Source organism: Melospiza melodia, chromosome W (genome assembly GCF_035770615.1).
Source record: "Melospiza melodia melodia isolate bMelMel2 chromosome W, bMelMel2.pri, whole genome shotgun sequence".
Lineage (NCBI taxonomy): Eukaryota > Metazoa > Chordata > Aves > Passeriformes > Passerellidae > Melospiza > Melospiza melodia.
The window spans coordinates 9416529-9442135 of NC_086225.1; the positions used below are offsets into that span (position 1 = coordinate 9416529).

Consider the following 25607-nt stretch of genomic DNA (forward strand, 5'->3'; position numbering starts at 1 on the left):
GGGTGACAAGGCTGAGCATGACTCCTGAAGCTGGACTCCAGCTCTGGTTCTTTCTGCAGTTGGAGCACCCCAAGTCCAAACCCCTTTATCATAGGTTAACTGCTGCAGGAGACTTTTCCCTAACATTTCTTGTCTCATCACAAAATTTTGTAGGATATACTCAAATTAAAAATGTACTTGAAAGGTGTACAAACAACTAGTTGTCTAAGTATCCCAGTACAGCAAGACTCCACACACCAGTTTAGGGGATCCAAGAATACCCTAAAACTGCCAACACCCATGACATGATTCTTCAGCTGGGGGTACTTGCTGCACTTGCAGGTATGACAAAGGCTCCATCCCTGCCTACAGAAACAGCATTTCCTACAACATTTAGATTTAACTCTGCAACCATGAAGCTGACATTTAAACACAAACAGCTAACCATTTTAGTTATGGCTAAAGATGTTTAGTACCTTCAGTACTTCCAGAAATTAAGGACATAGGAAACCTTTTCCCATACTGGAAAAAAATTATTAGCTTAAAAACCACTTTACCTCATAAATGTTGGGGTGCCACATTTTGGTCAGGAATCTGAACGTAGGTGGTGAATATGGATAGTCAATAGGAAATTTAATGTGAGCCTGGAAAATAAAGCAAAATATTTTAATTATGAAACAGAACAAAGATATCAACAAGCAATCATTGCAGTGAAAAACATGGAAAAAATTCCAATATGTCCATTAAATAGCTTGTTTTATATATCAGTGCCCATGTGGACCCACAGTATAACTCTACACAATTTCTTATGAAGACAATACTAACCGAACAAGAAAAATCTAAACACCAGGCCTTACTTGGGCTGGTAACACTCAGAAAACAATCCATAAGGAATTTACTAAATCCTAATTCAAGAAGTAGTATCAAACAACTGTTGTTCAACAGAATAAGCTAGATTTGAAAAGCTGAAGCTCAAGATATAATTGCACTCTTGCTAGTTTCAAAACACTTGAAGGATAAAAAAACTTGCTAAGGTGAAAAGACTATCAGTGATTGGAGAGAGATGGGGACTGTGTGATGGTCAAAGAATCTGAATTTATTGTGAAGTACAACTGCTTATATACTTATTCTAGGAAGACTAGTAATGTTTTACTGCAATGACTGGGTTAATCATCACATAAACAAACTTATACATTTTAAACACCTTTTGCTTGCAGAAGTTGATGTAGTTTTCTTTTTCCAGTAAAACAGTCTGATTTAATCTTCTTTGAATCTTGAAAGCTGTTTGTTCTTGCCAAGGCATCCTGTTATGAAATCTCATGCTAGCCAGGTCCAAGGTCCATCATCTGTCTTGTGTATACCAATTAAGACCTGTTCTACATTTGCCAGTGCAAAAGTTTTTAATTACTCTTTCTGTGTGGGGAAAATAAAAATTATTGAATACCTGTTCAGTTAAGATCTAAAGGGTTGGGGTCTTTTTGCCTTTCTTGTGCAAGTTAAACTGGTGGTCCTAGGGTGACTTTATGATGCTGTATTGAATCCCCTACTGTCTGCCTTATGGCAGATATAAGTCCTGTGCCTTTAAGCAAGCTCGAAGAGAGAAGCGGGGGAAGTGGTGGAAATTCCTTTCCCTGCTTGTGTTTAAAAACAGAGATAAGGGTTCGGGTTTTTCTTCCAGTTTCGCAGCCCTGCAGCAGGGAAAAGAGATGGAGAGTTCTTCTTTGCTTTTATCTAGTTTTTCTAGGAGCTAAAGCAAAAGCGTTTTCCTGGGACTGTGGCTTCTTCTTCTTCTGAAACTCTTCAGCTTTTCTCCGGTCTGGAACACCATCGCTTGGGGCCCCCTCCCACACCACACTGGTCGTAACTTTGTAGCCCAGCACCGGGGGGAGGGGGGGAGAGACATAGAGAGAGCCAAGGAACACCCACAGAAGGACTCTGAACCACAGAAGGACTCTGAATTTACTATTGCTTCAAAGCAGCGAAAGGTGTTATTATTTCACATTATTTATTCTATTCATGCCTGTGAACACTTTGCTTGTTAAATAAACAGTTCTTTTTTCTACTTTCTCCAGGGGAATTTTTTCTGAGCCTTGTGCAGAGGAGGAGTTGCTGAAATCTGCCTTCTTCAGAGGAGACACCCTTTCGGGATGTTTCATCCTAAATTTGTCTCAAACCGGGACACTGGTCCATCTACTTGTGTTCCTAATACTACATTTCTTGCCGCCAAAAGCATTCTCCAAGTCTGAATACCATCTGTTTGTTTATTAAATCAGCATAACTTGATGAACCAAATATTAATGGGCAACGACAGCAAAATTACCTTCCCGAACCTCTCCGATTAGTAGGCAGATGTGGGGCTAGACTCTGAGAGCCAAGTCAGTTGTGGGAAGGCTGCAGAAGTCCTAACAATATTAACTTCCTTGTGCTGTTCTGCCATTCACAGCAGTTAAAACAGCTAGCCAGTAGGAAAGCAAGCTGAATCTGGAGTAATTAATGACAAAAATACTCCCCTCAAAGAAGGACTCACAGACCACTTTCTGCACTGTGGAGCACAGATCCTTCCCTTGGCACTGCTCAACCCACCAAGAAAGTCCCATCAGTCTAATGTGCCATCTCCAGAGAAGCATCTCCTGGCACCTGCACCACAGCTAGGCTCACAATCAACTGAGAATACAAAAAGAGACCCCAAAAGCAGGTCACATACAATGAGAGCAGAATCCTGGGTCACCCTCTTCCATTTAAGCACTTAACCATGCAACTTAGATGCAGGGTGCTGACCTTGTTTAACAGGACAAGCTATGGGAACTTTTATTCCAAGAAACAGGACCAGGCAAACAGATTGGATTAGAGCCATTGATAACTTGGCTACTGTTTTACTTAGACTGGCATATGCTTTTGCCTTGCAACCCAAATTTTATGAGGCCAGAGTGCCAGATACGCAGGAAAAGGTTTTTCTGTTCACCTTTATGAAACAAATTCAGAATCTCATGTGGCTTTACAGTCTGTACATGCCTACTCATGATACTGACTCTATGTGGATATGTTACAGCACCACTGACTCCTTGCCTCAGTCATTTGCCACAGCACCCTCACAAGCAAAATATTTATGATCTGTATAAACAATCCTAGCCCACAGTTCAAAGTCAGTTACACAAATGGCATGGCTCCAAGAGCAGCAAACGAATGCCTTTTGTCACCACACCACCACAGAAGAGAGTGTCTATGGCTATGGCAACAAGGACGTGCCTAGCTCTACATGCCACCCTACAATGGGAGCAGAGCAAAGATTTACCCAGGGCAGAACACATTCACTTCAGCTCAAGTGTTTGCATTGTATAAGCTACAGATTCCTCCAGACCACTGGGGTTTTCCCGGGAAAGCCCATTCCCATTGTAGTATATGGTAGAGATAATTCATGCTATAGAAATAGATATATATGTGTATAAAATATTGTAAAGATCCAAAGTTATGCTTCTGACCACTATGGCTGGGAACAGAGTTCTATTCTTATTGTAACCAGTTCCCGGACAGTGTTAAGATAATATCAGGTCTGTTACCATATGAATGGGACGGTCCGGCCTATTGAGGGGGGGGGGGGATTTCCTCTGGCTCCTACACCTGGGAGATAGCATCTGGACCTTCCTGGAATGGAATGTCTTGAGGAGCTCACACAACTTGCACCTGGACATGATTTCATCACGGTACTCAGGAACTGGTATCATTCTATTACATGTGAATGCAGCTTCTGCCTGGATACTCAGACATTCGTCTGCATCTCCGGATTCACTTTTGTCTGTTCCTACACCTGTATGGATCCAACTCTACATGTGAAGGGACACAAAGAAATATGTGGTCATCCCTGTCCCAGGCAGAATAAATTGTATATAAGCTGGCCACTGGAAGCACTCAGGGTGTACCTCTGGGGAAACGCCATCTCTCTGTCAGCTGGAACCCTAGGTCACCCAGCGTCTGTACCCGGGGCTGATGCTGTCTTGGCTGTGGTGGTTTTTCCTTTTTTTCGAAATTTCTATTTTTGTTATTGATCTAATAAATCTTTGCTAAATTTTTTATAAATTTGGCTACCGATTTGATCATTTATAACACTGTGCTTACATGCAGTTTCACGTGATCCAACACATAATAAAAACAACCCAAGGCCTGAGATTAAAAATGCAAGACACAACAAAACTCAGGGTTGAGCTAACTGTAAGTTTTCTTAGCAGAACCTGTGTCTTCCACACAGATATAGCTTCTAGGTGAACAAAAAAAAAAAAAAAGATGCAGCAGCAGCCATGATTGTAGATCAGTTTTTTTCACTAAAAAGCCCAATTCTCTGTTGTAATATATGGTAGGGGATGATTCATGCTATTAATGCATGGTATAAAATATTGTGAAATCCAAACCATATCTTTTGACTACCCTGGCCAGGAGCAGCTGTCTATTTAGATTCAACTAGTTCCCAGACACATGTTAAGATAACCATCGACGCCTAAACGTAAGAATAGAAGCTTCCAGGGCGATGATTGCTGGTTTCCTGAGTTGTCAGGGGCCACCCAAAAGCGATTATCGCCTTGCCGATTGCATCTATCGAGATAGTCAGCGGCTGCCACCCTGATACATCTGAATACAGGGTTTCTCCAGAGCTGATTGACACCAATGGCACACCTGGATGAGGCTTTTGTCCACCTCTGCACATGGAAAGCAACAGCAATGCATGTGAAGAGACACAAAGAAAATTCGGTCATCTTTGCCTCAGGCAGAATAAACTGTATAAAACCTTGCTGTGCAAAGCTGTGAGGGTGAACAGGGGGCACTTTGACACTTGGGAGATCAGATCTGAGTTCACCCAGCGCCGATCCCGGTCTTGACGCTGTCTTTTTGGCTGTAGTGGTTTCGAAGACTGAACTTCGGTCTCGCAGACAAATTAATAAATCTTTGCTAAATTTTTGATAATTTTGGCTCACGATTTGATCATTTATAACATCTGTTGAGACAAAGAGACCAAATTAGGCAATAATTTTTATATTTTTTTAAATAAAGCAGTAGCTCACAGAACCATTTACATCCCACGATTTCACTGATGTAAGGCAAATCAGCTATCTGAGCTTACTTCAGCCAGTCTACTAGATACTAGAGAGTGTAAGAGTTTTAGGGCAGCTTGTTGTTAGGTCAGATACAGTGAGACAAACTAATTTAGGAGGAGTAAAGTCAGTCCCCCTGCCTACAAATGCCCTACCATTACTGCATTCACTTTATGTTTAACTCCTCTAGCTGAGCTTAAGCTGAAGAAATCTTATTTTGGTGTCCTGATTTTAGCTGCCTGCTCACCATAGCTCTTTGACACCACTGAACATACTCAGTGTGTAGAGATGACAGTCCTCAACCCGTTCCCCCTTCCCCAGTTAATAGATATCATGCTTATAGTCCCTAGAAAAAGAATAAACTCCCCTGATGCTATACTCAACATGATACAAAAGGGTCAATTTGATCTTTACTGTGCCCGTGAAAATTTTAGCAGAGGAAAAAGGCCTTCAAAAGCTGCTTCCAGCAAGGACATTTGGGAGATAAGAGGAAGACATCTGGCTCAAGAATGTTGTGATAGACAAAACAAAGGACTGAATCTCTAGGAACAGGGGGTGGGATTTATGATAATAGGTAAATTGTACTATGCATGTAGTGACTGTATATAAGTAATCCTCTTGTAGAATCACATGTCCATGTTAGGTTAGAATCCCCTGCATGTTACATGACCCTAAAACCCATATCAAAACCGGTCAGGCAGAAACAATATCCTTTAAAATTAGAAGTTGAAGGGGAATCCAGAGTCTAACAGAGAATTTCAGGGAAGTGGGATTAGTGATAGAATGTGAATCATAATATAACAGATCCATTTTGCCAGTTAACAAAATGTCATCGGTGGTTTACAGTAATAAATCTGAAGGATGCTTTCTATGGATACCTCTCAATAAGTAAAGTTAGGGCATTTTTGCCTATTGTTATAGATACATATTATAATATTGGATTTTTGCAAATATTAAAATGGATTTTATAAGTGTAGTGTTAAAATAACTTTGTTATAAAGATATAGTTTTTATTTCTGTTGTTAATTAAGCTTGGACATAGTAGTGAAATAGCTGATATAAGTATGCTTGTGTTAAAATGCCTGCTTGGATGGGATAACATCCAATGAACATATGAAGAAGACACCTGCTACAGATATGCCAACTGTGATGAACAAAAATTCAGTTGATTTTTTTCTGTGAGAAAAAAGCTAAGACTATTGCTGGGCTGCTGCTTGTATTATGGTAATTACGGCTCGTTGTTGTTAATGGTTGTTTTTGTATTAGTAAAAGCCCTGGCTGGGGCGAGGTAATGGCCCTTCTCCGAGACAGTAACGGGTGGGGACCTTCCCAAACAGTGAGGAGAAGAGACCTGGGAGGGGGGGGGTTATGCAAAGTGACTCCAGGACCAGCATGCTGTGGGGGACTACGGCTCCAAACGTACTGGGAAAACCCCAAAAACAACGAGCCAAATAAGAGTTGAGAGACTGGAGTGATGTCTGGACGTGAGGAGCCGAGTGCTGAGCCTGCAGAGATGCGGAACACCTTCGGAGTCCCTCTCGCCCTGACCATGGGAATCGTCCCCAGCGCCGAGACTGAGGGGGACAGGGCCGGGAAAAGTAACAACGAAGGGATCATTACGCCCTAAAAGGCTCCCACGAGGACCTGATCCCCAGCTCTGCCCCTAGTGGACAAAGCTGCGCATATCCTCCTCCTCTGGGTCGCCCTGGGAGAGATGACGGGAGACTGCAGCCCTGCCGAGCTGCCCAATCCTGAGCTGATCACTTTTAATAAAGGCATTAAAAAGGAGAAGAAGTCTCCTGGCCCTGTTTATTTCACCAACTATCAGCACTCACTGTCTGAAGACAGTGTAGACCAAGGCCCAAAAATTGAAGGTGATAAGAATGGACTAAAACCGCAACCAAGGAATAAGCATGCTCTAAAAAGGCAGATCCAAGGAGGAGATATGCTAAACAATTCTTGGAACATGTAAACTAGTTTGGGGAAAAGTTTACTATGCATAAGGGTCTACGAATATGCAACAGGCTGATGTAAGGGAAAAGGTATTTAAGGGGTATCCACAAAGATAACAGTGTGGTCTTGGCTAAGTGCCAAGATGCATCTGGCTGTAATAACCTTTGCTCTATGGTCCTTGTCTCCTATTGTCCTTTATCAAATTTTTTAAATTTTCACAGGGGTTTAAACGTGTTTTTCACACTTTGAATAGGAAAATCCCAGAACTGGTCAGAAGACTCAGCTTACCTGGACTGTATTACCACAAGAATTTAAAATTAGCCCACCAATTTTTGGGGAATCAATTGGCAAAAGAATTAGAGATTTGGAAGAGGGAGAATCCCAAAGGATTGGTCCTGCAGTAGGTTGAGGACATCTTACTAGCAACTGAAACTAATGAAAAGTGCATGGAATTGACTATCAGTCTTCTAAATTTGCCAGGCCAAGGAAGCTACAAAGTACCTCAGGAAAAAGCTCAGTTCATGAAACAGCAAGTTACCTACATAGGGTTTGAAATAATTCCTGGACAGCAGAAATTGGGAACAGACAGAAAGAAGGCCATCTGCCAGATACCCCAACCTGAGACTGGCCAAGATTTAACAGCATTCTTGGGAGGTATGGTCTCAAATTAAGGATGTCCCAAAAGGCCTGAGAGTGAACATGCAATCTGTAACTTAAAGATAGCCCTGATGTCTAACAAAGCCTTTTGAGCTTTTTGTACATGAATGACAGCATTAGGCCCTTGGAGTTCTAGCTCAGAAGGTAGAGGACTTCAAGAGGCCTGCAGGGTACTTTTCAAAATAACTCAACAATTTAGCCAGGTATGCCTGCTGTCTGTAGCAGCGACTGTTCTCATCCAAAGGGCCAGAAAATTGACTTTGGGACAAAAAATAGTAATATACACCTCTCACACCATAACCACTTTATTGGGCCAAAAGGGAGGGGAGGGGGGCTCCCTGTCTTTCCCCAAGATGTATGCTGAAATATCTGACTGTTTTAACAGAGCAAGAAGATGTGGAGTTGATGTGTACCTAAACACCTTGATGCAAGAAGAGCAACTAACCCATGATTGCTTACAGATGCAGGTCAATCAGACCTACAAGACACACCCAGTGATGACCCAGAGATAAGAGTTCTTTACAGACAGAAGTAGCTTGGTGGAAGATGGAAAACGAGGAGCTGGCTGTGCAGTAGTCATGATAACCAAGGTAATAAAAGCTGCACCGCTGTTCATGGACACCTCAACACAAAGGGCAGAGCTCACAGCATCATGAAAGGCCCTGGAATTGACAGCTTGTCCTAGGGTGACATTATGATGCTTGTATTCCCAGTCATCTATTCTGTTTATGCTGGATATTATGTTCTGTGCCTTCAAGACTGGCTCTGAAGAGCAAAGTTTTGTTTTGTTTTGTTATCAGTTATCAGTCTGCTCACTCCCCCAACAGTCAGCGGGACACAGACGGGGCAGTACATAGTGCCACTTTTGCTTTTTGCTCTTGCTTTTGCTTTGCTCTTGCTTTTGCTTCTGCTTGTTAGTTAGTTTAGCTAGGCAGTCCAAATTTTCCCTGGACTGTTTTTCTTTCCCTTTCTTGGAACCACTCAAGCCTGCTCCAGACTGGGACCTGGGAAACATCAAGAGTTTGCACCTTGTGGCCTGCAGCAGCCATTCCTAGTGCTGGAGGGACTGATAACAGAGCAACCACTCCCAGGAGAGACTTTCTGAATTTGTCATCTTTTTCAGAGCAGTGATAGAATATTGTCATCTGTTATTGGTCATTTTGTGTGCTGAGGGGTGCTTTGCCTGTTAAATAAACAGGTTTTTTCCACTTCTTTCTGAGGAATCCTTCCCAAACTGGTTGGAGGGGGGGGGGGGGAAGGGGGGGTTTGGGTTTGCTTTCTGGAGGGGCACCTTTTGGAGGTTTTCTCCCAAATTTGCTATAAACCAGGACACAGATGGAAAAAGGGTAAATATATGTGGACTGACTCAAAATATGCTTTTAGCATTGTTCATGCCCATGGAGCTATATGGAAAGAAAGAGGTCTTTCAACAACACAGGGATTTCTGATTAACACACCAATGTGGGAATTCTCAAATTTGCATAGGAAATAGACTTGCAGATAATACTGCATGAAAGGTTGCACAACAAGGTATCCTGGCATTAATACCTATTTCACTTCCAGAAGTAGAAGTTATTCCTGGGTATAGTCAGGCAGATTTAAAATTAGCTAATTATCTAAAAGCCCAAAATAAATTTTCTGGTAAATTGAGTTTTTTGAGCTACCACATCAACAAGGATACAAGTATCTCTTAGTGTTGGTAGATACCTTTTCTGGGTGTCCAGAAGCTTTTCCCTGCCACACCAACAAGTCTAAGGAAGTCATCAGGGTTTGGATTGCCTATAAGGAAGTAATCTGATAGAGGACCTCATTTAGTATTTAAAATGCTGTAGCAACTTGGTAAGCAATTTTGTTGGGGAAATGAATGAGAAGGTTTATCTTTGTCTCAGAATTTCTTACCCTAGAGCCCAGTTCATTCATTTCATCCAAGAGATCAAGTATACACCAGAAACAGTGGAAAGGACCTTATATTGTTTTGGTGACTACAAGAATGGCAGTGAAAGTGAAAGGACTTAATTCCTGGATTCATCACACCAGAATTAAGAAGGGTCTCGATTCAGAGTGGACAGTGGAAAACACTGGACCTCTGCAGGTGAAAACTTCAAAGATATTTGTAGACAAGTAGTGAAATGCATAGGCTAATGTTTATGGGAATCTTTTGTCTTTAGGTGGGGAGGGTTTAAGAAAACTTAATATTTACTTCAACTCAAGGTAAGATGCACAAACTGTCCAGCATTACAGCCTGCCTCCCTATCCCTGGTTTAGCTGGGGAACCTATTCCGTGAGGAATGCAATATAATGCAATAGCAAAAGCATACATCACCAACCATTTAGATGAGAAGAAGAGATGTAGGCAAAGGGGAGATGGCCTTCTTAAGGACAAAATGTGACAATCTGCTGAAGATAGAAAGGCTATCCTAAAGGCCTTTGAAACTAATTGGCTTAATAAAATTCTTCAAGAAATAGGGGGATAGTTGCTGAGATGATGGCTGGAATACTAGAAACCATCATAATTATAATTGCTATTATAGTAATTATTGTAGTAACTACTAGTCTTATTACCTGTGTTCATAGAATAATCAATCATGATCTTGTGAGGATGTATGCAACTATAGATAGAAATTGAATTTAAACTTATTGAATGCCCTTGAGGAATTTTTAAAGTTTCAAAGGGGGGAATTGATACAAAAAGGGTTCATTCAGTTTCTACTGTGCCTGTGAAACTTTTAGCAGAGAAACAAGGCCTGTGAAAGCTACTTCCAGCAAGGACAGTTGGGAGATAAGAACACGTCTGGCCCAAGAATGCAGTGATAGACAAAACAAAGGACTGAATCTCAGGGAACATGGAGTGGGATTTATGATAATAGGTTAATTGTACTATGCATGTAGCGACTGTATATAAGTAACCCTCTTGTAGAATCATGTGTCCACATTTGTGGATGTGACAGCCTGGTCAGAGAGTGAAAAAACAAGATAAGTTTTCTCACAGCAAACTTGTTAGACTTTTAGAGAGTTGTAGAGAAACAATGATAACTTATTATAAACAACCTGCACGTGGTGTTTTCCTACTCTGTTTTTCTGTTCTTCTCAAGGACTGTTTGTGAGGAAAGTGTTTTTGTTAATTAGCCAATCAAGTGGAATGTATTGGAACTGTCTATAAAAAGAGAAGAGTTTTTTGTATTAAAGCTGCTGTTGTGAAAATCAGCCTTCTTGGAGTCTGTGCCACTTTCTTACTCAATAGCAACATACATTAGGTTAGAATCCCCTGCGTGCACCTCAGGCCTGAATAAATTATGCTGTCTTTAACACAATTTTAGTGTTGGAGAGTCTGATTGTGATATTTCACATATTTGGTAACAAATAGATTATCCCGGAAGAAGATTCAGCCCTTTATAGGCATTTACAGCTACTGCACAAGAACTTCAACTTTTAAGTTACACTAACACATATTTTAAGAATATTGCTACCAGCACAGTAACTTTGTTTCCTCTTTTACTGCCTTACTTCCTGGCATCCTTATTAGTACTCGTACTTCTGGTTTGTTGTAGGAATGTGCCCCCTGTTGACAGAGTGACAAAATTATCCTTTGTCTCCTTAAAAAAGGAAAAAAGCCCAGAAGTTTCTCTCCTCAATTAGGTAAAAAGACACCTCATAGGACCTTGGGGACGTCACCTCAAACTTAAGGATAGCCAATTGGACAGAAGCCAAAAAGTCCCACCTGAGCAATTTATCAGAAAAAGAAGAGAACCAAGGAATTAATCACTTTTGTGAGATGTTTTACCAGGAGCAAGAACCTCTTGCCCTGGCTCGGTTTTTCTCTGTAAAGAGCTTTGTTATTTTGCCTTTTATTAAAACTTTTCTGTTTCCAACACTGCCACAGAAGCCATCCTGCTGATTTTATGCCATCTGAGGTGGCTGAGCTATCTCGGGTGTGATATAAATCTCCAAGAGCTTATAAGACCTGGCTCAAGGAGACACATATCAGTTTGCTATTTTTCTTCTATTTGGATAGGGCAAAGCCATAGTGAAATCTGCATATGTCAAAAAAAAAAAAAAGTATTACTAGATACCACGCTATTTGACTGAAAATACAAACCTAAATGTTTTTACCTGAAACACAGGACTCCTTTAACATAAGCACCTTAATATAAAGTATAGATTAATAAAATTAAAGTGTTTACCTTCTGCAGAACAAGCTGTTTTTGCAAGACAAGAAGCCTAGCCCTGGAAGGGGCTATGATGATAAGAGCATGCTAGATGCTGTGCCTCAACCTAACTGCTTTTGAAAAAAACAAACCCAAGTGGACTAAGATGATAAGAAAAAGGAATGCGAGCCAATGTGTCCTACTAACTGCTTTTCTGCAGAACCAGGGCTTAGCCCCTGTGGGCTAAGTGATAAGTAGGAAGAAGCATGCTAACTGCTGTTTTAATGACAAATGGGCGAGCTGTCACAAAGGGTAGAAAAATGTAATTTTTATATGTAATAAAGAATAGGAACGTAATCAATACACAATTATAGATGAAGTATAACTAATATAGTGATAAAGTGTGTAATAGTAAAATTAAGCGTGTATTAGCAAAATAGGTGTGTGATTAATGTATTAGATAAGAATAGTGCACTGTGTTTGTAACCCTAACATAAGGAAACTACAAGTTATGTGCGCTGGTTTGACCAGGAAGAAGTGGGATTTCTGGGATGCTGTGGTCAAACCAATGGGTGCTCAGATTTTAATATTGGCACCTGATGTGGCCAGTGGGTTTTGGACACACCTCTGAGAACACACAGTATTACAGCAACCTGAGGAGGTCGCTGGGGTGAGAGAGAAGGACGAGAATCTTGTTTGATGATCAGAAGGATGGATTTATTGATATATAATATATAATACATTATAACTATACTAATAGGAATAAAGAGAGAAGTTGCAGAGGCTTGCTAAGCTAAGCTAAGAATAGAATAGAATCTAAAAACAAGAGAATTCTCTGTCCCTGTGTTCCAGAGAGCTTGCCCTGTGATTGGCTCTTAATGGTACACATGGAACACGAACCAATCACAGGTGCATCCTATTGCATTCCACTGCAGCTGATAACAATTGTTTACATTCTCCTCTGGGGCCTCTGCTTCCCAGAAGATGCAGAAATCTGAAAGAAAGGATTTCTGTGAAAAATGTCTGCGACAACACAGGGGTTAAAAAACAGAGCTTTGGCCCTGGGACTTCCTTTTGGGAGTTCGAGGGAAATAGGTCGGATCTCCCTCCCCCGTCCAGCTGCTGCTGCTGGGCGGGGGAGGGGCAGCCATGTGGTAGGCCTGGGCCTGGACAGAGATGGGGGGGTGAGGAGGCCCTTCAGGATGGAAGGGTGGAGGAGCACCAGGAGACATCAGGCAGCCACCCCCCCCCTCCCCAGGAGAGAAAGAGAGAGAGCCGGTGACAGAATGTGATAGCAGCCGGCTGAGGAGGAGAAGGGGGGGTGCGGCGAGAAGGTGCCTGGCCAGAGCAGCATGGGAATGCTGGAGCTCTGGGACAGGCAGAGACTGAAATTTTTAACCCTTTTCTTACATGATTGGGACCTTGCAAAAATGCTGATCCTCCTCGGAGCTGAATAAGAAGAGAGATAAGAGATGAGATAACAAGGACCAGGCCCGATGGAAGTGGAGAAGACTGGCTGAGTGGGGGGAGAGATGGAGTGGCCTTTTGGCTGGACTTTTCTTGTGTGGCCATAGACAGAACCTTTTTTATTCCTGTGACACAGAGACTGCATTTAGGGGGAGGCAGTGCCTCAGAACCAGGAGGGTTTGGTGTGGGTACCCCTCGGCCCCAGGGGGTGAAAAAAATTTGGGGGGACAGATGTCTCGAAGGAGAGACTGTGCCTTTTTTGGAATGAGACAAGGCATCCTTAAAAGACAACCCTAGAAGCAGCTCTGGTCTATGCACAGTGGTGAGAGCACTGGGCATGGGAGGAAGATGTCACCATGGCAAAAGGACTTTCCGGGCGGTGATGAGTGACAAGGAAGCACACGAGGTTTCAACGTGTTTCCAGGGGAAGCCTATGGTGCAAGAAGGACTCCTCTTCATGAACTGAGGATTGAGTATTCTAAAGGGTGGTGCTGGACTGAGAGTTGGTGATTTGGGGGAATGTATTACATTGGGAAATTTTGGTGGGGAGGAGGAGGAATGTGTTTTTTGTAAGGTTTTCAATTTTTCCCTTATAGTTTTTTCCCTTCTTTTCTTGTAGTTTAGTTAATAAAGTTTTCTTTATTTCTAAGCTGGAGCCTGCTTTGCTTATTCCTGGTCACATCTCACAGCAGACACCAGGGAGAGGGTATACTCATGGGGGCACTGGCTCTGTGCCAGGCCCAAACCATGACATTATGTAAGACCCCAACCCCTAAGAATGTAACTTTCAGTTAAATGAATGAAATAAGGGCGGATGCCGAACTTGTAAATGTATAAATAACCTCTCTAAGATGAGCACAGTGGACATGCACATGGAGGTGTGCTGTTAACCCCTGCATGCTGCATATTCCCCTCAGCTGGGTCAACAAAGGTGTGCTTTACTTTACAGTACCTTACTGTGGAATAGATTCCTTTGAATCAACCAGCCACTGAATTAAATCCTAATTCAGTCACTATGAATAACTACTACAGTGACTTGACACATATATTAATATCATCTCCCTCTCAGCAGGGACCACTAACACAGGCAGAACTACATCCTAGCTTCAGCTGCCAAGAAATTCAGTACTTATTCCAGCATCGCTGTATATGACACTTCTATAGTCCAACACTGATTTCCTCTACTCTTCTCAAGCTAACAAAACCTAGATCCCCAGTTTTTAGGCAGCAAGGGTAGGAATGATGAATCCATCCTATCTGCCCACTTCAGAGAGGCTGCTGGGGAAAGAGTACACATTTCCTGGAAAGCCACCAGCATCAGAACTGACCTGATTTGAGGAAATCAGGAGCACCAGCAGCAAAACTGCAGCTGCTCAGCATTTCTGGAAGCACCACTTAAATATAATTTTCATTTTAAAACATCACAAGCTTAATGCAAGCTCTGTGAAAATGCAGCATCAGTGAAACTGAACATCCTTTGAAAACTATATTTAAGTTCAGGTATGAAGGAAGCATTTGAGTTTTTAAAGTATTTTGTGTTGTTTTGTAACAATCTGCTACAGCCAGTCCACAGACAAACTCCTACTGACCCTGTGCAGGTACCACCAAGGTCTCCTACAGATCACCCACTCTGCTCTGGTAAGAGTTACAGCACTTGAAGACAGCACCAGGCTTCCTCATCTTTCTTTGTATAACCAGGCTCCTCACTACACACATCATCACTTCCCATTGCTGCATGCCTTATGATGGCTCCCTGACAGTGTTGGAAAAGAAATGAAATTTAGCAAAATATTTAATTATAGTGAGTTGTGTGTGAACTGGTTTGTTAAAAAGTAGTTTTGTAGCCGTTGAAAGTGTGTTTTTGGTTTTGTGTGTTACCTTGCAGGTAGTCTTAGGGATTTAATAAATAATTAAACTAGCGCAGGAAAGTAAGAATGCTAACCTGTCTAGAGGCAGCATACAATGCTCTTAGAATAAGATAAGCAGAGGATTAATGATCTTGTTTGTGAACCAAGGAATGTATCACAAGGGGTCTGTGACCAGGCAAGGGGAACGGAGGACTGTTTCTTGGAGGCTAGGCAAGGGGAACGGGAAACTGTTTCTTGGAGACTTTGTTGTGAATCTCATGTATAAGAGGGAAGCATCCATACGTGAATTTGGGGGCTCGGACTTTAGGGACGTGAGTCCCCCAGTTCCCCGGGCCCTTAATAAAGCACCCACAAAACTTATCCGAGTTTTGTGTCATTTATCAATCGGGCAACAGTTTTCTGGTGACTGCGGCAGGACTCCGAGGGCTGCTGGGGCGGTTCGCGTCCCGATCCACTCCAAGCCGGCACCGAGCACTTCTCGGGGAGTCATCGGTCGTGCCCGACCCCCCGCGCCTGTCGGACAAACTGCATTAGGTAAGCCTGAAGGTGCTTTATATTGGAAAAAGGTGATAATTGGATTTGGATTTGGTGGTTGGTAAAAAAGCCTAGGCTCCGGCCATAAGACGTCTAAGGACGCAGGACTGGAACTCGCCTCCTGTTTGTTTTAGGGAAGGACGGCGAGAAGGTATATTGGTTTAAGGTATATTGGTTTATTGGGATTAAAGGTGGAATTAAAGGTTGTAATATGATGTCTTTTAAAACTTTTAAAACCTTAGTGCAAGCCAATGGTAAAATACCTGGAAATACACCATTAGGTTGTATATTGGAACGGTGGAAAAGTGAGGGGTATTATCAAGAATTGGATAAAAGCAAAATGATAGATTATTGTAATCATTGGTGGCCTGAATATGAGATTGGGGAAGCGGGATGGCCGGTGAATGGTACACTGGAATTGGGGATAATGGAATCTTTGATGCAATTTTTAAGGAGAAATGAGAAATGGGATGAAATACCATATTTGGATTTGTTTTTCGTTTTATATTGGAAAGAGGAATGGCAAAAGGAATGCGGTATTTTTGTTTTAGAAGTGAATGATGAAAGGGAGTGTGTGGGATGTAAAGAAAGAAAGGAGCGTAATTTGTATCCTTCAATCGAGGAAGATTTGTCTTATTGTATAGCACCTCCAAGGGTTCCGGTTGCTCCTAATGTGCCCCCTGCTCCCCCTGCGGATATAGCTATAAAAACGGGATCTAGTGAGAGTGATAGTGATGGTGGTGATGGTGAAAAGAATGAGAGTGTTAAAAGAACTCCGTTAGCAGGGCGGACTCGCAAGGGAAGGAAGGGGCAGAAGGGGCCACAGTTAATTGTGCCGTTAAGGGAAGCTGTGGGACCACAGGGAGAAAGGATACTTATAAAGGTGCCTTTCTCCCCCGGGGATTTGGTAATATGGAAGCAATCAGCGGGGAGTTATCGGGAGGTTCCTGAAAGGGTGGCAAGGGTGGTTAAAATGATAATAAAGACTCAGGATCCGGACTGGAATGATTTACAGATATTATTAGATACTATAATGGATTCCACGAAAAAGGAAATGGTTATTAGAGCCACTAGAGAAAAGGCTGGAGGTAGCATGGAAGGTATACAACAACAGGGAAAAAGAAACTGCAAAAAGACAACAAGCTAGTATTCTGGCTGTAATGCAACAGACAGGGGCAGGAGGAAGACCCATTAGGGGTTGAGGTTGGGGAGGAGCTAATCGCGGACAAAGGGGGTTGCCAAGAGGTCGGAGAGGATTTGGGTTTGCACCTAGCATGGGGAGGTTGGATCCAAACCAGTGTGCGTTTTGCCGACAATTGGGACACTGGAAAAATGAATGCCCGGTTAGAGGAGGTATGGGCATGGGAAACATGGGATTAAGGACAGGTCCAATGGGGAATGCCCCTGTGGGAGGATTCACGGGAGGACCAGCAGAAGTCGCTCAAGCACTAGTTTTGGGAAACTATCAGAATCAAAGCTAACTAGAAAAGGATTTAAGGGTAGTTTTAGAAATAGATGGAAAGGATCAAGAATTTATGGTAGACACTGGAGCTACTTATTCTGTACTCAATAGACGATTGGGACCTTTGAGTGACACAACGGTACAGGTGGTGGGGGCAACAGGGAAGCTAGAGGAACAACCATTTTTACAACCTTTAAATCTTAGGTTTGGAGGGAAGGAATTAGATCACCAATTTTTGTATATGCCAAACTGCCCCACACCCCTTCTTGGCAGAGATCTGTTGTCCCGACTTAATGTGAAAATAATATTTGAAGGGGGAAGGGTGAAATTGGAAATACCTGAGGAACAAATAGCAGGCATTTTTGTAATCAAGGAAGTGGATGCCTCTCCTGTTCCAGAAGAAATTGAGCAGGCTGTAGTACCCTAGGTATGGGAGTCAGGGGTCCCCGGAAAATCTAAAGCTGCGCAGCCAGTAAAGGTGGAACTGAAGGAAGGGGCCCGACCAGTGAGGATAAAGCAATACCCCTTGAAGCTTGAGGCAAGGAGGGGAGTAGCCCCGTTAATTAAACAATATTTGGTTCAAGGAATATTACAGGAATGTGAATCGGAGTATAATACTCCAATTTTTCCAGTAAAGAAACCTAATGGTAAGTACCGTTTGGTACAGGACTTAAGGGCTATTAATGAAATAGTGAAAGACATACATCCAGTTGTTGCTAATCCTTATACTTTGTTAACATCTGTATCAGAGGAGTTTAAATGGTTCTCAGTGATTGACCTTAAAGATGCCTTCTTCTGCATCCCACTGGCAATAGAGAGTAGGAAATATTTTGCCTTTGAGTGGGAGAGTCCTGATTTTGGGAGAAAGAAGCAGCTTATGTGGACGAGACTCCCACAGGGATTTAAATGCTCCCCTACTATTTTTGGAAACCAACTGGCCAAGGAGCTGGAGGAATGGAAGATAACCCAGGTAACAATATCCCCATCGTTGTATGTAGTCCTGCAGTACGTGGACAACATTTTTCTGGCTACTAAGGAAAGGGAAATGTGCGTGGAATTAAGAATTAAATTACTCAATATGCTTGGCCAAGCAGGGTATCGGGTTTCTAAGGAAAAAGCTCAATTGGTCAAAAATAGCGTTATTTACCTCAGTTGTGAGATCACACAAGGGCAGAGACGTTTGGGAGCAAACCGAATAGAGGCAATATGTGCTATTCCTTTGCCTCGTAACCATCAGGAATTGAGATCTTTTCTAGGAATGGTGGGATGGTGTCGTTTGTGGATCATGAATTTCGGTCTCCTAGCCAAGCCACTATATGAGGCCTTGAAGCAGCATCGGTTGGAGTGGACGACACAGCAAAAGAAGGCCTTCCAGGAATTGAAGCAGGCACTAAAGGAGGCCCCAGCCCTAGGACTCCCTGACGTGACCAAGGAATTCCAGTTGTACGTGAATGAGAGGCAAAAACTGGCATTGGGGGTCCTCACCCAGAAGGTGGGATCCTGGAAGAGGCCAGTGGGATACTTCTCTAAACAACTGGATTCGGTAAGTTCCGGGTGGCCCTCGTGTTTACGAGCAACAATAATTCTTATTCAAGAGGCCCGGAAATTGACTTTGGGGGCAAAAATGAAAGTGTTTGTTCCCCATATGGTCATGGCCGTTTTGGAGCAAAAGGGGGGTCACTGGCTATCATCCAGTCGAATGTTGCAATACCAGGCCATCCTGAGAGAACAGGATGATATTGAAATAAGGACTACTAATCATGTTAATCCAGCAGAGTTTTTACGCAGTGACCAGGAAGCTGGGGGACTAGTGCATGATTGCGTAGAGGTAATTGAACAAGTATATGCCAGCAGACCTGACCTAAAGGATGAACCATTGGAAGAACCTGAATGGGAACTATACACTGATGGATCCAGTTTTGTCGAGAATGGGACTCACTATGCCAGGTATGCAGTGGTAACATTGGATCAGGTAATAGAGGCAAAGGCTTTGTTACCTGGAACTTCGGCCCAGAAGGCAGAGGTGATTGGACTCACCAGAGGCCTTTATTTGAGCAAGGACAAAAGGGTTAATATCTGGACAGATTCTAAATATGCCTTTGGTGTGGTTCATGTACATGGGACATTATGGAAGGAAAGGGGGCTTTTGAATTCACAGGGAACCAACATCAAGCACCGGGAAGAAGTGCTACAGCTACTGGATGCGGTACACAGTCCCAAAGCAGTTGCAGTAATGCATGTTAGAGGACATCAGACTGCGGAAGGAGACGTTTACAGAGGAAATCGATTTGCTGATGTTACAGCACGGCAAGTGGCACGGGAAGTATGGACTCAAATGGCATTGGTACCGGTAAGAACAAATCCGGCTACCCCATACCTGAATCAGGAGCCCAAATATTCAATAGAAGATGGAAAACTAATAAACTTGCTAGGGGCACAGAAGAATCAACTTGGGTGGTACGTTACACCAATGGGACAAATAGTGGTACCTACCCGCATAATGAAATTTATTTTGGAATCAGAACATAATAAATGTCATTGGGGGGCAGAAGTATTGGTAAAATTTTTGAAGAATGAGATAATCTCTAATCAGATTCTAACAATGGCAAAAAGAGTTAATGCAATGTGCCCAGTATGTTTGAAAAATAATCCAGTAGTTAGGAGACAAATACAAATGGGAAAGTTGCAAGTCGGGCCACAACCAGGAGATTACTGGCAAGTTGATTTTTCTGAATTGCCTAGGGCACAGGGATACAGATACTTGTTAGTGCACGTATGTACATTCTCAGGGTGGCCGGAAGCTTTTCCATGTAGAACTAATCAGGCTAAGGAGGTGGTAAAAACCTTGTTAAAAGAAATAATACCAAGATTTGGAGTACCTTTAGGATTGTCATCAGATAGGGGTCCGCATTTTATAGCCGGGGTAGTGCAGGAATTAGCACGAATGTTAGATATAACCTGGAATTTGCATACCCCCTGGAGACCTCAGTCTAGTGGGCAGGTGGAAAGGATGAATCAAACCCTGAAAGGACAAATCAAAAAGATTTGCCAGGAAGCTAAACTGCACTGGCCTCAAGCTTTGCCTTTGGCCCTACTCAGGATTCGAATTAAACCAAGGGAAAAGGTAGGCGTAAGTCCATATGAGATATTATATGGCAAACCATATCATGCAACTGTATTAAAAGGGGAGGTACATGTGAGTGGGGACCAGGCGATTGCAGAGTATGTTATGTCACTTAATAAGATCTTGAATTCTTTAAGAAATACGTTACAGTGGAATAGACTGCTCACGCTGTAGAATTCTGTCCACGACATCCAGCCTGGGGACCAGGTGTACGTCAAGAAGTGGATCACGGATCCGCTACGGGAATCATGGAGCGGACCTCACCAGGTGATGATGACGACCTACACGCCAGTGAAGGTCCGGGGGATGGATGCTTGGATCCATTACACCAGGGTAAAGAAGGCACCGTTCCAGTGGGAAACCCAGATAGTGTCTCCAACCCGGATGATCTTCCGCGCAATGCCGCCTTCTTAATTATATTACTGCTAGTGATCATGAGACTAGTACCCGTTCAAGGGTCTACTCTAATACAGGTTGAAGAAACAAAGGTTACAGTCATGGAAGGGATGGATTTTCAATTAACTTGTGTTATCTTTGACAGCCAGAGAGTTGAGGCCGGTGAAGTTATTGCAATATGGCAACGGGGGGCTGAAAGAAGCCGAGGCAAGATAGGAGTCGGTTGGGATCAGGATAAACAACAAGGAAACACGGTACTGAATCTTACCAAGGTAACCACAAACGATACGGGAGAGTATACATGTTTGGTCAAAATACGGGATAGTTTTGATTACAAAAGAGTGAGTATGAGGGTTTTGCCATGGACAGGGGATCGTGCTGAAAACATAAAGGTTAATCCAGTATCAACGGCAGTGGACATGTGGGATGGGCCACCTCTCAGAATAAATTGTTCCTTCCTAGTAAGATCAAGATATCAAAGGAACCTTTGGGTCAAATGGTGGAAGCAAAATAGGGAACTGACCTGGGACAGAATAGAGGACGGGACCAGTTGGTGGAGGAAAGAAGGCAAAAGTTGTGGGTGGTCGAGTGTCACTAATCCTAGAATAAGAAATGCATGGTGGAGGCATGACAGAATGATGTTATCCTTACAGAGACACGGTAAGAGTAGACGAGAGGTTAATGATACAATAGAACGAAATACTGAGCAAGAAAATTTAGTGGTAAGATTAATCAGAGATTTTGGGATCATGCAGAATGTGACTAAAATAACAGCTTGCCTGCCGTTACCACAGGCTGCAAGTGAACCAATTCCCTGGGGAATAATACCAGTAACCAAAATGCCTGGAACATTCAAGAATGTTTCATGGTCCTGCCAGTCAGTTCCCAAACCAGTAGATGTATGGAGGGATTTGTGTATGACCACTCGGGCTATGACTAGAGAGGAATGTGAAAAGAAATCCAATCATTATGGTTGGATTCAAAATACCAGGAGGTGTTTAATTGCAACCCCAATAGATGAGCCATGCAATACAGTACGAATAAGAACGAAATCTCAACAAAATGAGATGAGTTGTCAGAATGTCACACAGAATTTTGACACCTGGAATAGTTGGAAGACTTTATGGGGACCTAGTGTTTTGGAACACTATAATTACCTTGGGGAAGTACAATGGTGCATCCAATAGTCAGGAGTAAAGAATCAGTCACATTATAGGGCCCTTCTCACGTCTACATCTTCCCGAGAGTTCAGACCACAGAAAGAGGATTGGAATTGTACTGAGGTTTTTACATGTGATACACCGGAAGACCGAATCGCATTGGTACCGGTGAAAATGGCATTAAAGTGGGGATGCGAGTGTAGGGGGTATGATCACACGGTTAGCAGAGAGTCCATGGATGGGCCTATAGATTGCAGATATACTACTGTGCATAGCCCTGGAAATCTAGTCTGGGTGTTGGGACACGGACAGTGGACCACACATTTACTTCTAGATGGATCAGTAACACAAATCACCCTAGGGGTTCCCACATTGTGTCCATACTGGAAACAGAATAGATTGATCCAAAGGAAAGGACTCAGAAAGAGGGAAGAATCCCTAGAGGAGCAGTGGCATGAACCTGGCTCAGGAGTGCAATTTGGATGGATATTAGAGTCATTATTCCCTCCGGTAGCGGCATATCGAAACAGGGAAATGCTCAACAATTTGTTAGGACAGACAGAAAGGTTGGCAGCAGCTACTAAGAAGGGATTTAAAGATCTAAATTTGCAATTGCAAGCTACATCAAGAATGACCCTACAAAACAGAATGGCACTGGATTTGCTACTGTTAAAGGAACATGGAGTTTGTGGTTACCTGAGTAGGAGAATAGATCATTGCTGTGTACACATTCCAAATGTTACACTTGAAGCTGAGAAAGATATTTCTCAACTGGCAGAAGTGGAAACAAAAACCAAGGAAATTGAAAGGGAAGCACAGCATAATTGGATAGGAGCAGTATTTGATTCTTTGGGGCTTCACCTGTCTGGCTGGATTACGTCTGCTATACAGTATGTACTAATGTTTTTAGTATTTTTAGTGACTATATGGATTGTATATAGATGCCTCTTAGGTGTGATCGAAAAGGAAAAGAGGCAATCTCTCCGGTTGCTGAAGGCGATGACCCACGGGCGGCAGAATGAACACTCCCCACCTCGTTATGAAGATGTTACTGTTGATTGAGCATCCTTGCAGCAGGACTGAAGGATGCTCAAAAGGGGGGAAATGTTGGAAAAGAAATGAAATTTAGCAAAATATTTAATTATAGTGAGTTGTGTGTGAACTGGTTTGTTAAAAGTAGTTTTGTAGCCGTTGAAAGTGTGTGTTGGGTTTTGTGTGTTACCTTGCAGGTAGTCTTAGGGATTTAATAAATAATTAAACTAGCGCAGGAAAGTAAGAATGCTAACCTGTCTAGAGGCAGCATACAATGCTCTTAGAATAAGATAAGCAGAGGATTAATGATCTTGTTTGTGAACCAAGGAATGTATCACAAAGGGTCTGTGACCAGGCAAGGGGAACGGAGGACTGTTTCTTGGAGGCTAGGCAAGGGGAACGGGAAACGGTTTCTTGGAGACTTTGTTGTGAATCTCATGTATAAGAGGGAAGCATCCATACGTGAATTTGGGGGCTCGGACTTTAGGGACGTGAGTCCCCCAGTTCCCCGGGCCCTTAATAAAGCACCCACAAAACTTATCCGAGTTTTGTGTCATTTATCAATCGGGCAACAACAGCATGCTGCTAACTACATCACACATTTAACACACAAGAAAACCAATAAGAGCAGGAACTACAGGCCACTATTGAATTAAGTGTTAATATCTAATCCCAAAAACTTCCTTTTAATGCTTCTAGTGCATCGAGCATACAATTCAGCTAATGGATGCTCCTCTTCCACATTAAGCTGGGATTAGTGTATGCAGTATTAAATGTGCCAGAAAAAACATTCAGTTAGTACTAGCATCCTGTTTCTTACATCAGTGAGGTAGGTTTAAAGCACCTTGATATCATGCAGTTTCAGAACCTGCAAAGTAGCATTATAGCTAGCCATACTGTGTTGTTGACTATTTGACAAAGTAAAAATGAATGTAAACACATTATTATTTCAGCTTCAGCTATTATGACTTGGGTCCAAAGTAATTTCTTGTGCCAGAGCTGGGCACATAACTGGTGATTTAGTCCCAGTTCTGGGTTAATTTCTTAGCAGCACCATAATAATATTTATCGACATTCATTGTGCTTTTAGAGAATTAGGACCACATCTCTGATCCAAGTTAGAAGATGAGTGACCAGATAAATTAAATCTTTTGAGTCCTGAAAACTCCCTTGATGCTGCAGTGGACATATGAACACTAACAGCAGCAAACCCCTATATTATCTGCACTGTTAAATAAAGAATTTAAATCAAAGACTTGAATGTGAAGAGTGAATTAGGTCTCATAAAAGATGTGAATCTTCTAAACAAGAAATAAAATAGAGCCACAAGTCAATGGGGCAACGATGAGTCAACAAGTGAGGTTAACTTAAACAGAGACTGGTTTGACAAGCAGAAGCCCATTCTTGTTTCACAGTAATCATACCTTGTATGCACTTAGTAATTTAGTTATCTGGGTCATTTCTAAAAGCTGTGGCTTCCAAAAAGGACTCTTCTTGTAAAAATTTTTTCCATTTATCAAAACTTCTTTGAACAGTAAGTTGTTATTAAATATTTCTCTGCTGTGCTGGTTTTGGCTGGGATAGAGTTAATAGGCTTGCACAGATCCAACACCTTTTTTGCTTCTCACTCCACCTTGCCAGTGCACAAGAAGCTGGGTGGGAACACAGCTGGGACAGGTGACCCCAACAGACCAAAGGGATATTTCAGACCAAATGGCATTATGCTAAGTACATACGATGGGGGAAGAAGGAGAAGGGGGAGGACGTTTGAAGTGATGGCACTTGTCTTCACAAGTCACCATTACACGTGACAGAGCCCTGATTTCCTGGGGATGGCTGAACACCTGACTGCCCATGGGAAGGAGTGAATAAATTCATTGGTTTGCTTTGCTTCAGTGTGCAGCTTTTACTTTCCCTATTCAACTGTCTTTATCTCAATCCATGAGTTTTCTCACTTTCCCCCCTCCAGTTCTCTCCCTGATCCCAATGATGAGGAGGGAACCGAGCCGCTGCATGGGGCTTGTTTGCTGGCTGAGGTTAAACCATGACACTATCCATGTAGCTATGTTCATAAAGCTGGGACATTAAGTCACTCAACTCAAATCAAAGCAGTAAGCCTGCAATATGAAAGTCAAAGTTACCATTACACATTTAAAGATAGTGCTTTAACCCACATATTAATCTTCTTACTCCTTAGATCTGAAATCAGGACTAACAATAGACATGAAGACAGGGCTTGAGCTGAATTATAAGGGAGGCATTTAGTACAGGGCTGTTAAACTGGTTTGCATTCAAGCTCTTATGATCTCATACATTCACATTCCTGTTGCCCGGGACATTTCTCAAGGTATCCAAGTAAATAAAACTGCTCTGAAAAAGCAGTTCCTGGAAATCAAACAATTTTCTTCTAACAGTACTCAAACTATTTTTTTTTTCACTATTGCCTCCTGTAATATATGATAGGGAAAATTCATTATATTAATGTATGGTATAAAATATTGTGAAATCCAGACCATGTCTTTTGACGACCCTGGCCGGGAGCAGCTGTCTTATTCAGATTCAACTAGCTCCCGGATGCATGTTAAGATAACCATCGACGCTTTAATGTAAGAATAGAAGCTTCCAGGGCGATGATCATTGATTTCCTGAGTTGTCAGGGGCCACCCAAAAGCGATTATCGCCTTGCTGATTTCATCTATCGAGATAGTCAGCGGCGCCACCCTGCCATCCTGATACATCTGAATACATG

The 25607-nt window shown here is 42.5% G+C and overlaps 1 protein-coding gene and 1 long non-coding RNA gene across 2 annotated transcripts in view; both read right to left on the minus strand.

Annotated features, from left to right (window-relative positions):
- The window catches only part of LOC134431413 (ubiquitin-conjugating enzyme E2 R2-like), a 35627-nt gene extending 35004 nt beyond the window's left edge, over positions 1-623 (minus strand). Inside the window, exon 1 of the mRNA XM_063179429.1 lies at positions 537-623. Coding sequence (XP_063035499.1) covers positions 537-560 — 24 coding nt within the window. The 5' untranslated portion in view covers positions 561-623. The remainder of the gene's footprint in view (positions 1-536) is intronic.
- The window catches only part of LOC134431491 (uncharacterized), a 449031-nt gene that overhangs the window by 40372 nt on the left and 383052 nt on the right, over positions 1-25607 (minus strand). The window lies entirely within an intron of this gene.